Source organism: Canis lupus, chromosome 17 (genome assembly GCF_011100685.1).
Source record: "Canis lupus familiaris isolate Mischka breed German Shepherd chromosome 17, alternate assembly UU_Cfam_GSD_1.0, whole genome shotgun sequence".
Lineage (NCBI taxonomy): Eukaryota > Metazoa > Chordata > Mammalia > Carnivora > Canidae > Canis > Canis lupus.
This window is the reverse complement of record NC_049238.1, coordinates 6422459-6446288: the sequence shown is the minus strand read 5'-3', so window position 1 is coordinate 6446288 and position 23830 is coordinate 6422459. Positions and strand designations below refer to the sequence as shown.

Sequence of the window (23830 nt, the reverse complement as noted above, 5' to 3'; positions counted from 1 at the left end):
CACCTTTTCAAACTTCTTACTTCCTAGAATCCAAGGCTGGGAGATACTTGCTGGCCGCAGCATCACTGTCTTCATCTCTGGGGCAGGTAAGCCTCGGAGGCACCTTACCAGGCTGTCCTCTACAGTAGCTGGCTCCTAACCAGTGAGGTCAGCATCATGAGGAAACTTCTTAGAGATGCACATGGTTAGACCCCTGGGAATGGGCCCAAACAAGTGTTCTAACAACTCTCTAGGCATAGTGCGGCACCAAGGTTGAGAACCACCATTCAGCAGGTGCAGTGCGGGGTTGTGATTTTTATTCTGATGAGTTCCAGGTGATGCCAGTGCTGCTGCTGCTGTCCAGGGACTACACTGTGAGAACCTCTGCTTTAGATCAATACTTCTCAATCCCTATGTGCCTACTCATCTCCTGGGGAATCTTATGAAAATGAAGATTCTGGTTCAGTAGGTATAGGGGAGAAGGGCCTGGGAGTCTGCATCTCTAAGATGCCCCACGTGATTCCACTTGAATGCAAGACTGGGGCTTCTAGGGGCATGGGTGAAACAACATCTAAATGCTCTGTGAACTGAATCTGGGATAGGCAAGCATTGACATGGTTTACTGAGTTTTAGATTTTAAGGAATGACTAATAGGTGAAAATTCCCAAAGAAAGGGGAGTATAGGTCACCTGGGTGGCTCAGTGGTTAAGTGTCTGCCTTTGGCTCAGGTCATGATCCTGGGGTACCTGGGATTGAATTCCGCATCGGGCTTCCCACAGGGAACCATGCATCTCCCTCTGCCTATGTCTCTGCCTCTCTCTGTGTGTCACTCATGAATAAATAAACCAAATCTTTAAGAAAAAAAAAGAAAAAAAGGGGAGTGCACATGAAGAAACTAGGACCTTGAATTTATCAACTCACTGTCGCCTCCCCACAGAGGGGCAGGGGCCAGACTCCTGGTCAAGCACCTCACTAACAGGAGGAGACACCAGAAGCACTGCTGACAGTTTGCAGACCCCCTTCTGTAGCATCAACCTCTTCCAGCCACCAGCTCCATCCCTTTGTCACTTTCTCCTTTCCTTATCAACCTCCCCTAGAGCAGCAAACACCTGCTGTTTCCGCCTTGTGCTACTGCAACTTGTCCTCTGCTTTTACACACTCAGGAGAAAGGTTCCTGTGGCCTCCTGATCTCCGAGGCCACTCATCAGGGCTCCTCCTCCTGCTCGTTTGCTGCTAGGTCCAGCTGACTCCCTTCTGCCTTCACTCACATCTTCTACTCCCATCTGTCCACAGGTTATCTCACAGATTTCACAAAAGCTTTTTTTTTTTTAAGTTCAAAGTTCCCTATAACATGGTGGCTGTCCCTTAAATAGCCAACTACTTGAGGAAACGCAGGATGGTGGGAAAGAACAAAGAGAAACCTTGTTTTGAGTTCACTAATGCTCTCAAATGATTATTCTGTAACAGTGCATCCTCCATCTGACAAGTCATTACAGATATGTGCAAGGCATGTGTTCATAAACCTTGCCATCATGCTCATTTGCAGATGGCCCTGGGGACACCTTGTGAAGCCCCACAAGACTCCCTGGACCCACCTCCACCCCAGGACCCAGGGACCCAAGGTGGGGTCACACCCCCAGGGCTTTGTGGCATTTGCACAGTGGCCATCGGAGCACACATTGCTTCTAACAAAAGCGTCTGTGTGTCCCCGGCCAGATGGCAGTGCTCATTGCCTAGACAGCGCCAGAGCGGGCCCTCACCCAGCGGGCCATCATCACTCCTCCCCCACCCAGTTAAGCTCTCCTCCCTCTCGAGGCCTTGTTCCCACCCTGAGCTTCTCCCACTTTCTCTCACTTCTACAGGTCAGTGGTAGCACTGCCATTCCAAAAAAGAAAAGAAACAGAATCAAAGTACATTTACACATATCAGGTGTCTGTGCTACAAACAAGACAGAGACTCTGACATTTTTACTGCTTTTGTTCTTCTGGTCAAGCTAAGGATGTGCTTTCATTTGAGAGCATAGGGAGCAGCTTGAAAGTCTAAGAGAATTTCCAACTGCATATGAGGCCAGTTAAGAAGTCAGTGCCAAGGTTTCTAGGCATCCAAAGTAACAGTCAGTAGGCCTGCCCACAGACTCCATCGCCCTACAGCTCTAGCTCTCCAGCCCTTCATACTCAAAGCTTAGAGATTTTTACTGTGCATACAAGCCTAGGAGCCAAGTCATCCTGAGTGTCAGCTCCCAGCACTGTGGAACAAGAAACAGTGGGGGCAGATACCACAGCAGTCAGAAACCAGTGATCAGCAGGGGAAAGAGCGTCAGGATACTAAAGTGTTGGAAATGGAAAGTAGGTGGTCTGGCATCAATCTCAGGGCAGAAATCCCCATATACCAAAGGAGATATGATACAGTGGGGGAGGGGTTCCTTCAAATTTCAGTGTAGTTCATTTACACCCAGAAAAACGGTAAGTCTTCCTCCCAAAAAGAGGAAATTTTGGTCTCCCTGAGTTTAAGACATTTTAATATATAATCATTTTCAATAAATGAAGTTGAACGAGAAGAAGTATGTGGGGCATGTGGGTGCCTACTTGTTAAGAGTCTGCCTTCAGCTCAGGGCATGATCTCAGGGTCCTGGGATAAAGCCCTGGTAAGCTCCTTGCTTAGTGGGGAGTTTGTTTCTCCCTTTCCCCCTGTTCATGTTCTCTCTCACTCAAATGAATAAATTTAAAAATCTTAAAGAGAGAGAGAGAGTAAAGTTTGAGGGTGAAGACCCCTGGCAGGAAGCTCTCCATACTTTAAGCAATGAGATATTCTCTGTTTATCTACAAAATGAGCTCACAGTGACCGGAACATGGAGGATATGACAGAAGAACCTGGCTGGGCTACTACCCACACAGCAGGATGGGACACCTTTCCTCCAGGCTCTGCCCACCTCACATGAACGAGGCCACAGGCTACCACATACCCACAAGAGAACCTCACCAGTGCTTTACTCTGCTGCTAGAATATCTTGTATCGCCAATCATTTGTGTAAAATAAATTCATGACTCAAGTGCATGATGGTTGGTAGAACTTTCAAATTCCTCTTTCGATGCAAGTGAAGTGAGATTTCCTCAGCCGCAGGGCCACCCCCAGATCTCACATCGGAACTCCATCCTTTCCTGGGCATCTGTTGGCCCTGCTTCCACTTGGGGCAGCCCTGCAGACAGGGAGCACAAATATCACCTCCAATTCTCCGGAACCAGAGACACAGGGCTGTGTATCTGGGAGTGACCTTTCAGCAATATGTCCTCTAATGCAGCCATTTGTTAAAAAGCTACCTCTTAGCACAGAAGTGGTCCCTGGAAAATCTTTCCAGGATTCTCACATCCATCTGGTAAGAGGAAAAGAACTTAAGAAACTGGGCTGACTTTATAACCAGTTTAATTTCACACATGTTACATTTCTGGAGATGTCTTGTTTTTCCCTTTATCCTGCATAACTGCAGAGAAAATTCATAGGCTCTCTGAAGGTGAGAATCTCACCCATTAGTAACAAAATCTCACTTTATATTAAGTTGGCCTTTCTCTGGAGATGTTCCAAAGGCTTTCTAAACATCCACTCACGCCACAAAGCAGGTAGGTGGTAATTCTTCTTTCTGGACAAGGGGAGAATTGACAATCTTAGCCACCCAAAACGGAAATGTTTTGAAGTGCCTGAGAGAAAGTAAAAGCAAGGCTTTAAAAATAAGAGATAGGATAGATGTGACCAAAAATAGGACTAAGAATGGTATACAAAATACCAAAAAAGGAGAATTCTCCTGTAATCGGCTCACTCTCAGCAACAGCTCCTTAGAGGCGGCTACTCGGTGGTCTGGTGGCTGGGCAGCTGTGCCACCAACACTGGCCCAGAAAAGTAGGCCTGGTAAATCTAATTTTGGCACAAAAAAGAGATTTTCCCCCTCACTCTGATCTTTGCCAGAGGCAGGGTCAACAGCCCTAACTCCATAAAGCAAAAGCTGAAACCAAAGGAAGGCCCACAGACTCAAAGCTACTACTGCCAGGATTTCAGTCAATGTCTTGTCGTGACACCAGGATGTCACCCATGTGCTGGGTTGCAATTTTCAAAGAACCCCCCATCCTCCACCTGCTGCTTTCCTCTTGCTGAGCAGGCCTGGTTTTCCCACCATGAGGGAAACCGAGGCCCCGCTGCTGCCTCGTGGTCACTGCAGCTCAGCGTGGCCTGTGTTTCTTTTTACGCTTTCCCCACGTTGCCATCTCTCCTGTTCAGCCTTTCTCCTTCCAGAAGAGAAACCTTAATTTCTTTAAATGCTACAGTGGACACAGTATGGATCCAGAGTTCTGAGAGCTGGATTTGAATCACAACTCTGTTGCTCACTCAGTACGGACCTGGTGAATCACTTATCAAGTATGTGCCCCCATCAGATGAAGGTAACTTGAGATGTCCTGCATAGTGGTCAGGAGGACTGAAAAAGTGTCCCCTCACGCCTCACCCGGGGCCTAGTGCACCACGGGTGCTCAGCAACGATGGCCACCGATGGCTCACTCACCGCGGCAAGGCAGGTAGCTACTGGGCCTTGGTGGGATTCCCGAAGTGCTCAAAGTGGCAATGCCATGGGGTGGTAGGCAAAGCAGCAGTCACAAGGTCCAGACCCGCCCTGACTTCAGTTGTGCAGAAAATCAAGAAAAGAAGGGGGGGTTCTGTTTAACTGTTTAGTTGCTCCTGCTGATAACCAGGTACAAGCTGGCTTACTGGGGATCCACTGTGTGGAGTACTAGAGGGGGCCTTTCTACACATGCAGGCACATGGGCCCATGTCCCAAGGGCAAGCTCTTTAAAAACCCCAGAGCCTCCTCAATTATATAATCTATGAAGCAAGGAGAATGCAGACTCCCTCCGGGGGTGATTGTAGAGATTAAGTAAATTCAGATGTGTACAACAGTGGGCTCCAGTCTATACACACAACCAGGTGTGGCACTATTACCTCCATTTCAGAGCTGAGAAAAGCTAAATCTGGGGAGGAGTTGAAGATAAGAGTAGCTGCCTGTGGGTGGCGGGCGGCGGGGAGGCCCCTGCCTGGGGCCCTGCCTGCTATTCCCTTTGCCACCCTCCCGGGATCCCTCCTGCTGCATCCTGTTTCAGGACTGACTCACGCATTCAGATGACTCACACGTCTTGCTTGTTCTTGGCTTCCCTCTTCATCTTGCTCAAGCACATCCTTTAGGAGTTTCAGAGAAATGATGCATGGGAGCTAAACTTTTTGAGCCTTGAATGTCTGAAAATCTCTCTAATTCTACTCTCAGGCTTGGCTGGTTAGAATTCCAGGTTGGAATTCTGTTCCTCAGGATTTCAGGGGCCTGGCTTCATGCCTTCAAGTTTCCAGGGTTATTGCTGAGATGTCCAGTACAGCCAATTCTCAGTCTGCCCTGTGCTTTCTGAAAGGGCAAAGACTGTTCGCGATTTCACATGGAGATGCCTGGGGCCTCTCCTCTCCCTGCTCTGGGCTCTGACCAGCCTTCACTTGGGAGACACGAGTGGCTGGTGTCAGGGACCGTCCTGAACTCACAACACCCTCCTGGCCTCTGCTCCCTCTGAAGCACCTGTCCACCGAATGATGGGCCTTGAGGATTAATCCTCATCCATTTTATCTATTTTCCACTCTTGTTTTGCTTTGTTTTTGACCTATTTTCTGAGGAATTTCTATTCCAATCTCGTCACTGGATTTTGCTTTGATATTGTCTTATTACATTAATTGCCTCTCCTATTTCTTTAACCCTAAACTGCATCCCTACTCCTTTCCTCCGATACAATGTCTACTCCGATCTCTCTGAAGAATTACATGTAGATTCCTTCAAGTTTTCTTCTGTTCTGTGCCTCTGAGTCCTTCCCTCTGCTGATTTTGGTCTCTTTCACCCTGGAGGCTGCTCATTCATGCTTAGGAGACAAGAGCCCAAAGCCGGGAAGGGGCTGACCCATGGAGGGCCTGGAAGAGTGGGCTGCACACTGACAAGGTCCCAAGAAGATCCCCACAGGTCTTCCCTGGGGTCATTCAGTTTTTCCAGTTCAAACAAAATATTCTAATCCGACTCAGTGGTGAGAACCTACTAAGTGTGTCTGCCAGAGTCCAGGGAGCAGGGTGACGGGGAAGGGGGGGGCGGTTAGGGCTCCCCAGTCACGGCACTCACTGCCAGCCTGTTCGGAGCAGGAAGAAATGGGTGACAAACTTTATAAAAGCCCCAAGAGACTGCAAATGAGCCTGAGTAAAAAACTTCAGCACAATAATAGCAACTGAAATCTTTTATGAGTGGAGACAGGGAGAGAGACCCAGAGCCTTAAGGATCTGGTTCTTTCCCTTCCCCGTTATTAACTTATACACAATGTTCCCTTCTTTCTGCCCCGCCAAGGCCAGACATACAAACCCGCCATCACCACCATTTGAAGAACGATGAGCTACTTTTTCACTTGTTATTTGCTTGCTGACAGGAGAAATGAGAATGGCGCTGCTGTTTGCGACCTTAACCTGCTCTGGTCACCCATGACCTTTAGAAGCTGGGAGAGAAAAACAGGAAAGGGACGCTGGGGCCATCCCAGTGTACATGGCCCTTGTGGAAGAAGCCAGGCACAGCAGGGTCATGAACACCCTCTCAGGCTGCCCACTTGTTCAGAATTCTGTTCCCACAATGAGGAAGGCACAGAGCTGCCAAGCTCAAGAAAGAAGCCCATTCACCCACGTTACCCAGCACCTACCGCAGGCAAGAAGTACCAGCTCCGTGTTCCCACTTGCTTAAAGAGTGACTTTTTTTAGGCTCTGCCTTTGGGAGCATAAAAGGCCTTTAAATATTCATGGCAATTTCTGTGCTTTGATTATAGGTTACCTTGGTGTGTAAGACAGGCCTGCAACATATTTATTAAATATTGTAAGTTTAACTGCCTACCATAATTACCAGAAACAGATGATTCTACATAGTTTAGAAACTTAAAAATTGAAGTCAGAGGCCCTTAAGAAGATGAATGCATTTATTTGCTTTGTCTCACAGCTGTGCACATTTAAAATGTTGACTTGAATTTAAAAAGCCATGTTACCGTAAAAAATCATAATTCTAAAATTTATTCCAAAGTGACCTAATGGTTATAGAAAATATAATTCCTTTAGGTACCGCATAAGCTTTGAAATTTATTCGCAGTTTATCCAGACACACCCTCTCTATCCTCTACTGAGCTACCTTTCTAGCTAAAGGAACTGCAAGCACTTCACACGCAACCCAACAGCTGCATGTGCGCAATGACACTCACCAGGTTTTTGAAAAGTGCTGTCAGCTCCTTGGTAAACACTGAGAACTTCAGGAATGCACTTCCTAAATCCGGGTCATCTCTGCACACACAGTTGCCACCAAACTTCTCCAGAGCCTGGGTGTACTGCTCTTCATTTTCCACGTGAGCTGCAACAGCAATGTGAGATGCACTGTTAATATAGCAACCTCTCCATCCCCCCATCCTTACCCACTCCTGGTTGTGAGTAAAACCGAACATGTTACCAGAATAAAAATCTGAAAAAAGTCCAGTTGCACCAGGAACAGAAATCATTGTGCTATCCTGAAAACGTCCCGTTGCATTGGCAATGGACCCCAAAGAACAAGCATGACAACCGGGATGGAAAGAGCCTCGCACAAGCCCCATGGCCTCCAGTGCATCAGATGAGGCTCCACGGGTACCTCCCCCAATGCCTTCCACATCCACTAGGACTCCTCTGCAGCCTACGTGATGCCAGGAGTCACCAGTCCAGCCAACAGACAGCCTTCTCCTAGAAACTCAGCAAGAGGAGCCTGCTCCTCCCTAGTGAGGTTCACAGCCCTAACCTGGAGCCACATGTCACAGCTCTCCTTTCCACAAAGAGCTGTGGACCTCGGAGCACAGGCTAGGGCCACGAAGGTCACTTGAGTGGCTCTGAGCTGTGCTCAGACACATCCTCTGCTCAGGTTCCCTGCCATCCCGGACTCCTGTACATCCCACAGATGTTTCCTTCCTCCAGGAAGCCTTCCATGACTCTGCCCTATGCCCCTGGTATCTGGCTTTGGCACTTTCCTGTCTTTGCTCTTAGCATGGACATTGAAATTGTCTGGTAATGTATTTCTCGATGTTAGAAGTGTTTAGAGGACAGGGACTAAGTTTTACTTGTCTTTGCACCTAAAATACAAGATACATGTTGTCTAAATAACAACAAAAAGTGAACCCTTGTCATCTCTCTGAGGGCATTTTACTATCACTATGCCTTAAAACAGCACCTTTAACGCATGAAAACCTGGATTCTGGGTCTCCAGCTTAGTGGTTCCCAACCCCTGATGGACATCAAATCATACATGGATCTCACCAGGCTGTGGAAGCCACCATCCTGCCTCAGATCTCCGATTCAGAAACCCGGGGTGGGGTGGGGGAACACTGGTAATTCTAGTAAATTAATGTGGTTAACTATAATCCCCTCTCTTCTGGGTCAGACTTTTTTTTTTTTTTTTTTAAGATTTGATAATCTTTTTTTTTTTTAATTTTTTAAAAAATTTTTTATGATAGTCACAGAGAGAGAGAGAGAGGCAAAGACACAGGCAGAGGGAGAAGCAGGCTCCATGCACCAGGAGGCCGACGCGGGACTCGATCCCGGGTCTCCAGGATCCAGCCCTGGGCCAAAGGCAGGCGCCAAACTGCTGCGCCACCCAGGGATCCCGACATTTTTAAATGAATCCAGCCAGTCTGTGATAAAACAACTCTAGTTTGCATCAGGCACCTGATTTCCACGTTTTCCTCATTTCAACTAGAAACGTAACACAACTACTTTGCAGGCACAACAGAGCACAGAGATGTGCTATGTCAACTTGCATGCGAACACCACCAAATTCCTACTTAGGTAAATAAAACCACTGTCAAAAACAAAACAAAACAAAAAAAAAACCACTGTCAGCCAATCCAGTTCCTGGGCCCGATAACCCAGGCAAACAAGGGGAACATGTGTTTGTGATGGGCACCCCGTGACCCTGAGCCAGATCCCTCCAATCTGTGAATGGTGTGGCAGCCTGTCTCACCAGGGAGGTGCTCTGGCCTAGACCTCCGGGGGTGGCCTGAGGGGATGCCCACATGGGTCTGACAAACACAAGAGAAAATTAATTTCACTGTCCGAGCCCTTTTCCTTGTTTTTTTTTCCTTTGACATTTCAGAAAAGGACCTGAGAGCTGTGGCTAAATTAAATGAATTTCCGAGACCCTGCTCTGCAAACAAGACAGATACACACACAGGCCCTGAAGGATGCGTGCCAGAATGGGAAGAGCTCTAGTCTATGCTTTCCAGGAAGTATGTGACTTTGGTGAGTAAATGACCAAATGTCTGAGCCACGTGGAAGTCAGAGACCCGCCGTGAGCTACTCACAAGGTTATGGTAAGAATTAAACAACAGCACAGATGGGAGTTAAGAGCAGCATGGATGTCATTTCTATGAAGCATGGACATAGGCTTTTTCTACACCTCACACCAACTTTACAAGATACACACATTATTTCTCATCGTGGTGAAAAGAAATCAGGGCTCAAAGAGACCAGAAAACTTGTCCTGGGACACAGGCCAGCATGTGCATCTCACCCCAAGGCCCACTGTTCTGCTCTGTACTGGTGTTTGTCCCACTAACAAAAACAGCTCACCTCGCCAAAACCAGGTGCACAAGTTTTAGATTTCTAAAACTCCATTTCAGAGCTGGGTCAGGTATGCCTCCTAGTTCACGCCAGCTAGAATTCTAGCACACAGGGTTAACAGTGAAGGGCAGTCCCTCTCCAACCACATGCTCTTTTAGAACTATTTCAAAGCTGGTGGTTAAGATGTGGGTAATTCTGGTGTGGCTCTGGGAGTGACAGTCACAGCAGACATCTGGTGCTGAGGTCACACCACCGGGTGAGAGAAATAGGAATGCAGAGGCCTAAGTCGCCTTGGGAGTCACATGGTGCTTCCCCCTCCCCCCCAAAAAGTGCACGTACCATCACCTGAAGGGTAGCAGGAGGGAATTCCCTTTCAGTTAATGCCTGTCAGGTGGCCTGTAAGTCTTTATTCAAACTTAACTTGGTAACATCATGAGGTCTTAATATTATCATCCCTATTGTCTTCTGAATAAATTCAGTGGAATTCATAGTGGTTACAGGATTTGCTCAAGATCACACAGGTGGTAAGACATGGGGCAGGGGTCAAATCCACCCTCTGTTCACTCTGCAGGCTGCCTCCTAGCCGGTGGTCACCTTGGGAAAGAGGAACCTGTCTTGTCTTCAGTGGTAGTCAGCGAACCTGACCCAGAGGAGAAACAGCAAGACTCCACACTCCAGCATCAAGAAGTAGGAACAAACTTCCCATCATCCCTCCTCCTGGGCTTTTCAACAGACTACCTGCTGCTATAGGTTATGGTTTTAAAAATTCTTTTCCATACAAATCATTGAAATAACGTGTTGATTCCTACACCCCAGTCATGATCGACAACGTTTTGGGCTCATCATCAACTCCATGACCTCTTATATTTATATTTAAAATGTCCTGGTCCACTGCAGTCTTTACTTTCTGATGCTCAGGCTGTTTCAACTTGGGTCAGTGGAAACCTCTTCATGCTGATCTAGTCAGGGTTTCTTCCTGCAAACAAATCTGTTAGCTTCTTGATAAAGACCACAGTGCTGTAACTCTCCGTATCTTCCTGAAACACCCAGCATGGTGTCCACTGTAAGAACAGTAAACCTTCCATAACTTATACATTCACTGATTGACCCACTGCTCCAGATTGCCCAAGGTTTGAGATTTTCCTACTAGAGAACAGAAAGTAATTGAGTGCCTTTATTTTTTTCTTTTGCCAGAAACAAACTTAAAATAGGAACCTGAAATAAATAGCTTGGGAATAAATCTTCTGGAAAGAACCCAAACTGGTCTATCAGCTTTTATTTACAAAATTGTTGAAAGCTGTTTTTCTAAAAAGAGCTCTCTTGCCTCCCCCGTTGTTCAAATATATCTTAAACTTGGGTTCTCATTAATGATTCAGATCCAAAAGTCTCTGATGTGGGAAGGATTTAGGAAAATGAGAATCCAAGTCCCTGAGACCACGGTAGGACAAGAAAGACCCTGTTTCTGTTCAGTTCTAACCCTGCAGACCTTCCACTTCCCACACCTCACCGCCCGAAGTCACACTTCCCACCAATCCAATCGGAGGAATGCAAAGAGAGATTCGCACTGACAAATCCATTAGGAAGCCAGAAAGCTGGCTAAATTCTGAATTTAGAAGAACTGGTTTTATCATGTACTCTTTAGTTTGCTTGATTCAGTTATTTATTTATTTATTTATTTTTTTAAACTTGCTATCAAGGAGAAGGCCCAGTGAGTATAGTTCAAGCAAACACAGTTGGACCCAGGAAGGACAAAGGACAGACCCTTTACTCCCACACAGGGAAGAAGCGAGCCATGGACGCAGCACCTGCCAAAAGTGGTCCCACAGCCAATTCATCTTCAAGCAAGCTTCACTTCCACCTCAGATATTTCATTCATCACTTCCAACTCTGCAAAGGGGAGGACCACATGCTGGGGTGGGACACAGACTAGTGTGCTCATGGTCACTGACATCTAGGGAAAGACACACTAACCCACGCCACTGATGGCCTACAATGTGCCAGGTGCTGAGGATTCAGAGATGCCAAGAAGGGGACATGTGAAATGGGGCTCCAAGATCAGGTTGGAATTTCCAGAGAAGGAACAGGAAGCAGCGTGGAGCCCCATGTGGTCAGAGGCTGTGAATGCTTTCATGGGTGAAAAGCCCCTGCCTACATGCAGCTCTCTAAACCATCACAGGGCAGCACGGGCCCCATGGGCCATCCTCCTCACAGCCATCCATACCCACCACTGGGTCTTTTCAGTTGCAATGGGAAATGATCCAGATTCCTCTCTTTACAGACAGGAAACCAAAGCTCAGAGAGGGTGCCGACATGCTCAAGTTCATATGGCAGGTTTGCAACAGAGCTGGAATGAGAACTCTGGTCTCCTGACACCCAGCCCTCCAACATTCTTCACACAGCCACTACTCTGCGCTCTGGGCTAACGTAATTATCCAGTCTCCCAGCCAAACATGTGCACTGGTGACCCACACACCACAGGCTACAACCGGAGAGATGGGAGTAGGTAGGTCACCTTGACTAGGACTGTCTAAGCACCTGCTCCTGGCTGGACCACCGGCCTCTCAGGGGTCGGCTGAGGCAAAGCTCTGCTGACACCACACATACCAACCACCCACACAGACAGCTCTGCCAAGAGTGCGTTTAAGAAGAGACGGATGTTCTCTACAGTAGAGGCTTTACAAAGATACCCCTGAGATAGCATGGTGATTACTATTTGACTGTGTGCCACAATTCTAATGTCAGGATAATCTGCACAAGTGAACATCAAGGAGACCATCTCCACTCACACTGGCGGCCCTATACATCACCTGGTTTTGCATCTAAACTGGAGAGCAGGGGCTCCTGGGAGAACAACGCTTCAAGTCAAAGCTAATCCCTGTTTCCAATAGGATCTGTGCCCTGTGATCTTCTGTCCCGTGGGAGAAAACCATTTTTAGAGCTTTATTTCCAGAATCATCCCAGATGAAAACCTTTCAGTTCACCATCTGCTAATCTGTATCAAACATCTAAAACATTTTTGCCATCCAATAATCCTACTTCTGGAAATGCATTCTAAGGATATAATCTAGGTGATCAGAGATGTGTGTGCAAAATAATTTGTGAAGAGTGAAAACTGAGTGTATCAAGTGCCAACAGTGTGGAAATGGGTGAATATCTATCTCTACAAAATGGAATATTCAGCAGACTTTTGAAATCATGGAGTAGGAATACGTTCAGGACAGAACTCAAGTTTCAGGGGGAAAAAAGGCAGGATACAAAACCACATATTTAGTCTCAACTTTATAAGAAGTTAAAATGTAGAGAAGAGGCTGAGGAAAATCCATCAAAATGCTAAGTGGTGGTAAAAATAGCAAGCACTCCAACAGCGTAGCTGGTGTATGCCAGGTACCAGCCCGCGTCTATGCAGCCCTGTATCCTCTCCCAGTGGGCATCCTTCTGGTGCAGGAGCAGCTAGCCCGGGGGGCACAGCTCTGACTGGCCAGGCCTTGACCACTATCCCGCAGGGCTGCAGGCCAGGAACACACCTGTCCCACAGGGAGTGGGACCCGCCTGCAGCCATGACTTTGTGCTACTGCTTTTCTGAATTTTCTAAAATAAGCTCATATCATCTTTATAATCAGAAAACAACATAAAGGATAAATAAAAATAAATTGAAGTGTCAGCTATTCTGGCTGGATAATTTTGGCTCTCTGTGCCTGCTGAGGATATTACAATCTGTCTTTCTCCACCGAAGCCTCTCCTGGGCAAGGTGACATGATAGAGACAGCCTTTGGAACCTGAGTACTTACCTGCATCATCTCTGAAAAGACACAGGCACCTACAAATCGAAATGGGTTTGATGAGAAACCTATTTTATAATCCCTGGGCTCACACTCAGGACAAGAGGAAGCATGGTCTCTCCCTTGGGAGTTTCTCCAACATACGGGGCTCTTTCCTATTTTCAAAAGTCAGTCCTTTAACCCTTTCCTGGGGCATCCCCTTTGACCTCATGGAAACCACCAGGTTTTTTTTTTTTTCTTTTTTGAAGATTTTATTAATTTATTCATGAGAGACACACATTGAGAGGCAGAGACACAGGCAGAGGGAGAAGCAGGCTCCCTGCGGGGAGCCCAATGTGGGACTCGATCCTGGGACCCTGGGATCACTCCCTGATCCAAAGGCAGATGCTCTACCACTGAGCCACCCTGGCGTCCAGGAAACCACCCATCCTTGTGGAGATGCTCATGGATGTATCCCATCTGGTGATATCTAGCACAGGAAGCTAGCAATGAAGTTATTAATTAAGGTCAAGGTGTGGGCTGGCTACTGAAACATGAACACTTTTGTCTGAGATCACCTCATTCTCTTTGATCCTGCCCTCTATTACTAACAACACAGTGACAGCTGGAAGTCTGTGTGATGAACTCCACACAGGCCCATTGCCTCCATATATGCCCCCCCCACCCCCACCCCACCCCCTGGCTCACAAAAGTACGTTCGGGAGGAAAAGGAGGGAGTGAAGATCAGAGACTACTAGATGAGGTCTTTTTTTATGCTGTCCTTTTTGTCACTTTAGATTATAGGCTCAGAGTACAGAAAACCTATCAACATTCACTTGTGTGTACTCATTCTCTATTTCCCGAATACCCACTATCAGGCAAGAACATTATTCCTGGCTACCAAAGGGTAAAAATCTAACCACGTTGAGAGCCTTTTCCACAACAAGCACTAATGAACACAAGAATTCATGAAGCAGAGCCCCCGCCTCAAGCAGCAAAGCTTCTGTGTGAGAAAAAGTCATATGCCAGTCAATTCGGTGCAGAGATGACAGCTGCAAAGAAAATGACACTGGGGACTCAGGGGTGGGGAGGCAGGGGTAGACCAGGTGTGGCCAGAGCATGGGGAGCAGCCAGTGGGAGCCAGATGAAGGACTGCAATCCCAGGTGACAGAGGGCCCCTAAAAGGCCACAGAGTGACATGATAAGACTTCCATTTAAGGAAGCCAGATTTGGAGGGGACAAAGATGATAAAGCCTGGTAACTGCGAGTGCACAATTGAGCAAGAACAATAAATGTGCACGAACAGTGCTCCACGATACACGTTACGGGAGGCAGAACTGAAGCTTGATAGGAGGAAGAGAGTACATTTTCTGGGGCTGGTGATGGAAAAGGCTTCTCGGAGGAGGTAAAGCTTATAGGACTTTCGTCCTTCAGAATCTGGTCCAGGAGATTCAAGCTGAGCAGCCAGCAGCTTGACTCAGCCCAGATTCTCCTTAACCAAAGAGCTACTTCCCATCCTAGGGCTGCTCTATGGCCGAATCGGAGAAGGAGGCAGAGGCTCCAGCTGAAGGGCTGGCAAGGCTCTCCTTTAGCCTGGAATCCCCAGGTTAAAAGCATGGAAAGTGGGGCAGTAAATCAACATGTGCTAACTGCGGACTATTGGCTCGTAGAAACTTAATGTCCAACTACACAGATGCCCTCTGTTGGCGCAGGAGCTTGCCCGACCGCACCAGAGACTGCATTGTCACTGCCACTTGCCTTCAGTCTTTCTCCCCTTTATTTTTGCCTCCTCCTCCCTAAGGATAAAATTTCCATTACTTACAGATGCTCACCAGACTTCCCCCTGCCCCACTTCTTTGAGAGCACAGCGGACCAAGAGAAAAGACCATGGGAGTCTTCATGCCCCGGGACAAGCAGCCTCAAAAAATCACTGGTCTCCAAGCCTCATGTAACAGCTGCTAGTCAGGCAGGAAAGATTTTAGAGACATACACATATACCACCATATGCATACACACATGTACACGCACACACAACCTTTCACCTCTACAACTCTGGGAAATTTTATAGATGAGGAAGGAGGTTTGGATACTCTTTGAATAATGTAGTCAATGTTTTACAGTAAATAAGGCAGAGTCAACTCTGATGGTATCACATCTGTAAAACATGGGGGGTTTAGCTAGATCACTGGTTCTTTAATTTTTTTTCTTTATCACAGCACCAATAAAAATCAGAAGAATGTTTCAGATTACCTCTCCAGGAAAAAGTACCTTTACATAATTTCCTATACAATTTTTGGGATGCACAGACCCCTTAAGCCTGTCTGCAGACTCTACATACCAGGTGAAAAAACCCTAGCCTAGATGAGCTTAAAAGTTCCCCACCCAATAAATATGACGACCCTAAGTACAATTCATGTTAATACCTGGGACTCTATGTCACAAATTTGAGTGTTCCTTCCAATTAGCTACCCTTTCACAATTAATATGTTGATCACTGCTGACAGGATTCCACAAGTTACTCATCTAAATTCCAATTATTATTCTTAACCAGCAGGAAGGAGACCACAAGCATCTCAGAGGCTTGTAAGTGGAAGACATCTCAAGGTCTCAGAGTCCATGACCCCACCACACCCTACAACTTCTGTAGAGAAGGGGGCACCACACCTCTACTGAAACCCTTCCAAAGGCCAGCTCACTTCTCTCTCATGTTTGAGTCAAAGCCTGCTCCCATCAAACTACCCTCCAGAGAGGAACAGATGGTATGCCTCACTTCCTCATCCTAGAGAATGCCTTTAGATATGCCCTCCCTAGCTAAGAAGTCCTGGGTCTTTCCAATGTCCTCCTACAATGAGGTTTTTAGCTCTAAGATTTTGAGGTCCCTCTTAAAATGTTGCTCTTATGGAGCATCTGGATGGCTCAATGGTTGAGCGTCTGCCTTCAGCTCAGGTCATGATCCCAGGGTCCTGGGATAGAGTCCCGCATCAGGCTCCCTGCAGGGAGCCTGCTTCTCTACATCTCTGCCTCTCTCTGTGTGTCTCACATGAATAAATAAAAAAAATTTTTTTTAAATGTTGCTTATAACTCAATAGTGGGGTAACCACCTTTTTTTTTTTTTTTTTTTTTTTCTTAAAAAAACATACTTCCCCTAAGTCACCTGATTCACCTTTGAGCTTCTCACATACTGGTTCATACTGAAGTTGTGATCAATCAAAACCACCTGGACTTTTTCCAAAAAGGATCACCATGGCTCAGCTAGGTGATATCCAGGACAGCCCCACAGCCTTACTGCTTGGTCCTTCTTTGCTGTGTGGACCCTCATTCACACCCGGTGCCTTGTGCACTAGGAATTGTGCTGCCATGGACAAAAGCAGAGATAGAAAGGCAAGTCTGGCTGTGAATCTCTAGTTCCTAGCTCGACAACCCTGGGCAATGACCTCTCTGTGCCTCACTGACCTCATCTGTGAATGGAGGTGCTGATAGTACCTAACCCACAGAGTTATTGTGAGGATTATACTTATGTAAACTAGTTATCTAGCACAGTGCTTGCCGTACAAGAAGTACTTCATAGGTGTCAGATTTTTATTACTGTTATTATGCCTCCAGTCTCACATTATGAACATCAATACAGAAGCACTTTCTTTTATCATTTATCATGATCTACTTCTTTTGATCACAGACACAGCAATATATATTTTGTATCTTGAGTTTTTAGTCTGAAAATGTCATCATAAGCATTTTTTTTTCATGTTGCTACATAACCATAATTCCATCAAGTAGTATATCCTAATTTAGTTATAGGAGGCTTTCAAGTTTTCTCTGTGAGGAAGCACTGGGACAATGCAATGAGCATCTTTGTGCATCTTCCCACATAAAGAATTTTATTTCTCTTGACATGAACCATCAAACCACTTTTTAAAAATTCCATGTCCTGGTTTTCAATGTACCAGCAAAGTAGTAGAATACCAGTTGCATCCTATTCATGCCAATCACAGGGGATTATTTGATTTAGTTCTTTTTCTCATGTAACAGATAGAAAATCAGGCCAGATATAGTACCTTCTTCATGCACAATGGAATGTCACTTCCTAAGCTACTGCACAGATTTCTTTCAAACTGTTCTATCCTAATTATGTATCTATAATATAAAAAATTCTCTGTATTCTCTGTATTAATTTAATAGCTATATCTAATTAGCATTGCAAATAAAGGGAGAAAAACACACAAAATTACTAAATTCTCATTTTCTTCCATAAGGGGAAGATGGTAAGGGCTTACAGGAAAATTAGCATTTCTTTCTTTATACTTCTCATTTCAAGGATGTGACAATTACTCTAGGACATTCAGCTCCAGAGAAAAGAAGATATCCCTCTCTCAGTGAGAAGAGCTGCACCAAATCTTTAAGATACAGTAATTCTAGAGAAGTGAAAATGAAAGTCTTCCGTTACTTCCTTTTTGATAAAGATGAGTTTTTCCACCCACTGATATGTCAAACAGCTAAAAAATGTCAGCTTCGACTTCTGGGAGGGCGGGGGCGCAGGGAGAGAGAGAGTATCTTTGGGCTGAGACAGAGCTTGGGATATTTTAGACTAATAAAAGTTTCAAAACAAATATAAACTGTATGTTTTTAAGACATCAGATAGCAGCTTATTATAAGCGAAAAAAATTATTGTAGACACCGTCTCTCCACAAACCATTATAATGACGGCTTCTGCAAACCTGCATTAAGATGTTCTAGAAAACACACCTAGATGGACTGTCATCTTCTTTGAAAAATGAGAGCAAATGTAATATACTTGCTATTGTGTAAGAAAACTATTGTTTTGTATCTGTGGGGACACACATGATACCCTTTTGGCTTCAGCCAATGTTTCAAGTTACACGTGTGTGTGTACACATGTGCTGTGTGGAATAGTATTCTCACAGGCCAGGAGCAGCTGCAGTGTCACTTGGGAATTTCCTGAACCTACTGAACCAGAAACTCTATAAAGATGGAGGTGCTCAGCACCCTGTGTTTTAATAAGACCTCCAGGGGATTCTGGGCACTCTGACATTTTAGAACCACTACCCTCATGCAGAGGTTGGCAAACTTTTTCCTAAAAAGCCAGAGAATAGGGATCCCTGGATGGCGCAGCGGTTTGGCGCCTGCCTTTGGCCCAGGGCGCGATCCTGGAGACCCGGGATCGAATCCACATTGGGCTCCCAGTGCATGGAGCCTGCTTCTCCCTCTGCCTGTGTCTCTGCCTCTCTCTCTCTGTGACTATCATAAATAAATAAATAAATAAATAAATAAATAAATAAATAAATAAATACCTTAAAAAATTTTAAAAATAAAAAAAAAGCCAGAGAATAATCTAATTTTTTAAGATGTTATTTACTTATTTAAATTTTATTTATTCATTCAGGAGAAACCCAGAGAGAGGCAGACACACAGGCAGAGGGAGAAGCAGGCTCGCTGTGGGGAGCCTGATGTGGGACTCGATCCCAGGACCCCGGGATCATGCCCTGAGCCGAAGGCAGGCACTCAACCGCTGAGCCACCCAGGGGTCCCAGAGGGTAAATATTAAAGGCTCTGCAGGCCAAGAGGCAGTATTGAGGTTACTGTGTAGGTACCTGGTAATATGGTAAAAAACCAGCCGTAGCTCACAGGCTGTAAAAACACAGCTGGTAGCTCTAAGGCACCGCAAATCCCCCTTCTACATAAATCTATATAAATCCTCACATAGCAGCAGAGAGGAGTCAGCCACAAGTGCACCAATTACACCTAAAGTTTTATGTTTCTCTCTTCGACACGAAGAGGACAGTCTAAGAACTTGCAGCAGAAACACAGGAATGACAATTCTGGGGCACCGACTATGGATCTGCTAGCCTCTGCACTAGCCACTGCATGGAACGCACAGCAAGCATACATGCCGCTGCCATGCTCACCTGAGCCCTGAACCCCATCTGCCACTTCTGTCCTGTACTATCTCAGTTAATCTTCACTAACAACAGTTTAAAATATTAATATTCCCATCTCACGTGTGAAGAAACTGAGGCTCAGAAAGATTATTTTCCCGTGACAGGCTTTTTGAGTGGCACACCAACTTCTATTCCAGGCTTCTTGCATTCTACTACCTAAGTGCTCTTTACCCTGAACTACACTGCCTCCAAGAATTAGTCCCTGACCTCAAGGGCTTGCCATCTAGTTAAGGAGCAAAGATCAACAGACATACACCTGCTAGAGAATAATAAAGAGCAATATTTAAAGAGTAAGTAGGACCTGTGTATTAGGTACTCACTTTTTCATTCCTGGCTGAGTAAAAGAGTCAAAATGGATTCAACTGCAAAACTCAGAACTTAGAGGTAAGGTGTGGAAGGCAGAATAATGTCCCCTCCCACCCCAAAGATATGCACATCCTGATGTGTGGGCCCTGTAAAGATGTTCTGCTACCTGACAAATGGGAAATGAGGTTGCATATGAAATTCAAGTTATTCATCAGCTGAATCTGAGATGGGGAGATTATCCTGGATCACCGGGGTCAGGCCCAGTGTGATCGCAGGGTTCTTACCTGTGCAAGAGGGAGGAAGGAGAGTCAGTATCCCCTATGGACAAAACTGTGTTGTGCTCCTCCTCCCCCATCACCATCCTCCAGTGTGGTGAAGGGAGGTCTTCTAGAAGATACTTAGGTTTGGATGACATCATAAGGGTGAGGCTCTTCAGCATGGACTAAATGCTCTTACAAGAAAAGACGGCCAAGAGCCCACTCTCTCCACCATGTGAGGACACGATGAGAAGGCGGCTGTCTGCAAGCTAGGGAGAGAGCCTTCATCACAACCAGCCATGCTGACACTCTGACCTTGGGCTTCCAGCCTCCAGAACTATGAGACACAAATGTCTGCATTAAGCCACTTGGTCTGGGTATTTTGTTACAGCAGCCTGTGCAGAACAAGACAGAGTCACAGTAACAGAGTGTGAGAAAGACTCTACTGGCCATTACTGGCTTCAAAGATGGAAGGGCATAAACCAAGGAACACAGTTGGCCTCTAACAGCTGGAAAAGGCAAGGAAGTGCTCTCCCCTGGACTTCTGGGAAGGAGATCTGCCAACACCATCATTTTAGCCCACGAGACCCATCTTGGACTTGGGGTCTCCAGAGCCATGAGATAAATCTGTCTGCTTCTTTTTCATTGTAACAGTTTTTATTGGAAATTGTATATAAGATTACTTTATTCCTGTATCTTCTCAATGGTGTCTTCCTTATATTTGCTCTTTCCCTTTCCTACTTGACGAGATTCGGCTTTACATCCCAGGATCTTTTTGGGGTCTTTGTCCAGTTTTGGGCTAGGGATCACCACCTTATTAGGGTGAACGCCCACATGGACAGTTGCTCCATTTGACCTCACACCATATGTACCCGCTCAGTGCACATGACATATGTCTTCCTGTAAACCTGGACTACTCTGCCAATCTGCTGACCTTTGGAGCGTCCTCACACAACCTCTACTTTATCATTCTTTCGGATGGGCATGGCTCGAACACTATACTTCTGGCTCAGCATTTTGGAAAGAGGGGAAGACATAACCTTCCTGCAAATGTGGGAAAATGCACTGAAATACCCTTTATGGTTTCTGCTCCCATCAGATGTCACAATGGGGTTAAATTTCATTTTGGCCACTGGGGCTTCAGTGATGGCCACAAAGGAAAGAAATAAATTTGTCATTTTAAGGCACTCAGTTTGTGGTAAATTGTCAGAGTAGCCATAGAAAATATAAGAGAGTAAAGAAGGTTAATGCCATGTCAAGTGTCGGGTTGATGGATGTGGGTGAGGAAGGGGCAGGTCTTTAACAGGGGCCTGACACAGGAGAGCATGTGGGGACAGACCAGGAGTGGGGCTGGATGGCAGACAGTGTACAAGGACAGATACTGTCGTGACATGCTCATGAAGCAGGGGGAGGTCAGTCAGCCTGGAGCAGAGAGACACTGGAGACAGCGAGAGATCAGTCAAAGATCAGATGGGGCCAATCCATGACAAATCAGGAAAGTGGGCAGAAAAATCCCAATCTCAGAGAAACAAAGGAACACAAGACAGGAAAGGTATGTGGCAATATAAGGCATAAATGCTAAATCCTTTCTGTTCTTTTAATCATATGTGAAATGAGTGCTTTTCCTATGCAAGCAGTTGCCTTAGGACATTAAACACTCTCACGATCAAACCACATGGGCGTCCTCTTGGAACTAACCTCCTCAGAGACAGAATGAGTGTACACCCACAATGCTCCGGACCAACTGTGGTCACCCGCAGCTAATCCCTTCCTGAATATGCCCCACTGATTTCTGATGTCTAGTTCTGAAAAAATTTCATCTATCCTCACACTCCTCTACCAACAATATTCAAAAGAATGTGCTTACTAAAAGCAGTTCTAGAGAAGAGTTACAAAAATATTGTGAATTGCGTCAGCGACATCACAGGAAAAGGTATGGGGTTTCCTCTAGAAGTCACCAGAGAAGGTGACTTCTTTGAAGCAGGCACCATTGCTCTGAAATAAAGGCTTCAGGATCAGTATTCCAACTTTAAAATAATTCAGACTCAGGGCCTCATGATAACTCAAACTTGGCAACATCTATCAGATGGGTAAAAAAATGACAGAAAAGGAGACCCCCACCCCCAAAGGCAGGCTAACAGTCAGCCTGCTGTGCGGCGCCTCAGGAAGTCACAGGCTGGGTGCTCCAAGTGCGATGTTAAAAATTCCAGAACCAGCCTTTCAACTTCCTTAAGCCTCCGTTTCCTCCAATAAAGTGGCAAAATGCCCTTGCAGGCAGACAGAAGAGCAAATGCAGAGGGAGAAAGCACAGAATGACATGTACTGGGGGAACTGCAAATTATTTCCAAGAAGGGCACAGACTTGGAAGAGCCCCCTGGACAGGGAGCCTGGGGCTGAGGGGGTACAAGGGGCTCAGCTGCCTCTGGAGTTCTGCCATGTTTCCTGAGCCAACCAAGGCTTATGTTGAATTGATGAAGGGAGGTGATGGCACTCTTGTAAGCAAATCAATCTGGAAAAGGCTAAGACAGAGCTCCTTTCATAATCCCCAGGGGCAGGTTGAAGTCTCCAACCAGTCCTGCAGGAATAGACACCGGGTCACCTGTGCTTGACCCCAATTTCCCTACAATTCTCGAGCCCACGCAGGCCCTCCCCATCTCTCCCAGGCTCTGGAACTCACCTTTGAACACCAAAGTGACTAATGAGAAAACACTGTGAAGTTTTGAGAAGAGTGACATCACTAGGCTGTATTTTAGGAAACGACTCTGGGGCAGGTAAAGGAAGAAGGTTTGTGGCACACGCTCAACAATATAGGTCAGAAAGGCAGATTAGACCAAAATGTTACTAAATTTGTACAGGCTAGCTTCCTGACACCAGTGTGTTTACACCTCCTCCCTTTATGCTTGCTTGTTTAAAGCCACGTGGCAGGGTACTGGGTTAGCCTACAAGGACACACATGTCCTTCTCAGGACTGGCAGTGGTCACATGGCCAATGCCTGCATGAGAAGCACCATCCTTCCTTTTCATTTCTGATCAGAACAGCCTTCTTGACATACAACTTCAAAGTCACTCTTGAACCTCATCAGAATATAAAATATTCCCCTTTTAAACTAGTTTTAAATTCTAAACTCAAAAAGCCAAGTGAACACGGTTAAAAAAAGAAAAAAAAAAAAACCTTTTAGATACTTTTTGAAATCTGTTGCTTGTCAAAAGAATTAAGCATCCATCTTTGAGTGATTTCTGGAAATCTCGAAGGTAGTCAGTCAGTCAGACACACTGAAGACACGTTGTGGCCTTGAAACAGAGCGGGCCCCTGAACACGGCCCCCAGGGCCAGCAGGAAGCCAAGATCCACAGAGCATCCTGGGAACATGGTAAGCCCTCTGATCTCAGATGGCTCATTTGTAAAATGAGGACAGTTGGCTGTAAAGATTAGCAGAATGTACAGAAAGCACAAGGTTTGTGTAAGTGTTCAGAAACATACAAACAATCATTACACCTCCCTGCACCACCCGACCCTGACTTTATCCCGAAAAGAGCTGGAGGCAGGTGACAACTTTTTTGGATATTCAAACAGTTGCTTCAGCAAAGTTCAGTGCTGAGTTAAGTGAAGAGTTTTATACTCTTTGAACTTTCCTTCTAAATAAATAATAATTTCTTACATATGCTTACATCTAGTTATGTGTTACTCAATGAAAACTAATTGTACTTCCTTCTTTCATAAAATCAGTAATTGTAAGGTAGCCGATCAATGTTTATGCACTTGCAAGCTAAGCATGGTGGTAGTTTCTGGGTTTGTTTTGTTTTTTAAAAACTGCAGAGGACTTTGGGGGTGCTTGGGTGGCTCGGTTGGTTGGGCATCCAACTTTTGGTTTCAGCTCAGGTCATGATCTTGGGATCATGGGATTGAT

The 23830-nt window shown here is 45.9% G+C and overlaps 1 protein-coding gene, 1 long non-coding RNA gene and 1 pseudogene across 11 annotated transcripts in view; all 3 read right to left on the bottom strand.

The window, feature by feature from the left end:
- ASAP2 (ArfGAP with SH3 domain, ankyrin repeat and PH domain 2) overlaps positions 1–23830 on the bottom strand; it is a 173440-nt gene that overhangs the window by 84406 nt on the left and 65204 nt on the right. For all 10 annotated transcript variants that reach the window (XR_005372048.1, XR_005372047.1, XM_038560732.1 and 7 more), the window contains exon 3: positions 7269–7414. Coding sequence is in view for 8 of the 10 variants with exons in the window: in XM_038560732.1 (XP_038416660.1) it covers positions 7269–7414 (146 nt within the window). In the remaining 2 variants the exon portion in view is untranslated. The remainder of the gene's footprint in view (positions 1–7268; positions 7415–23830) is intronic.
- Positions 3414–6897, bottom strand: LOC119869707. Its single transcript, XR_005372049.1, has 3 exons — positions 5129–6897; positions 4526–4637; positions 3414–3613 (listed from the first exon to the last, which is right to left on the bottom strand). It is a non-coding gene; the product is annotated as an uncharacterized LOC119869707 (long non-coding RNA).
- On the bottom strand, positions 20608–21047 carry LOC119869706 (annotated as a pseudogene).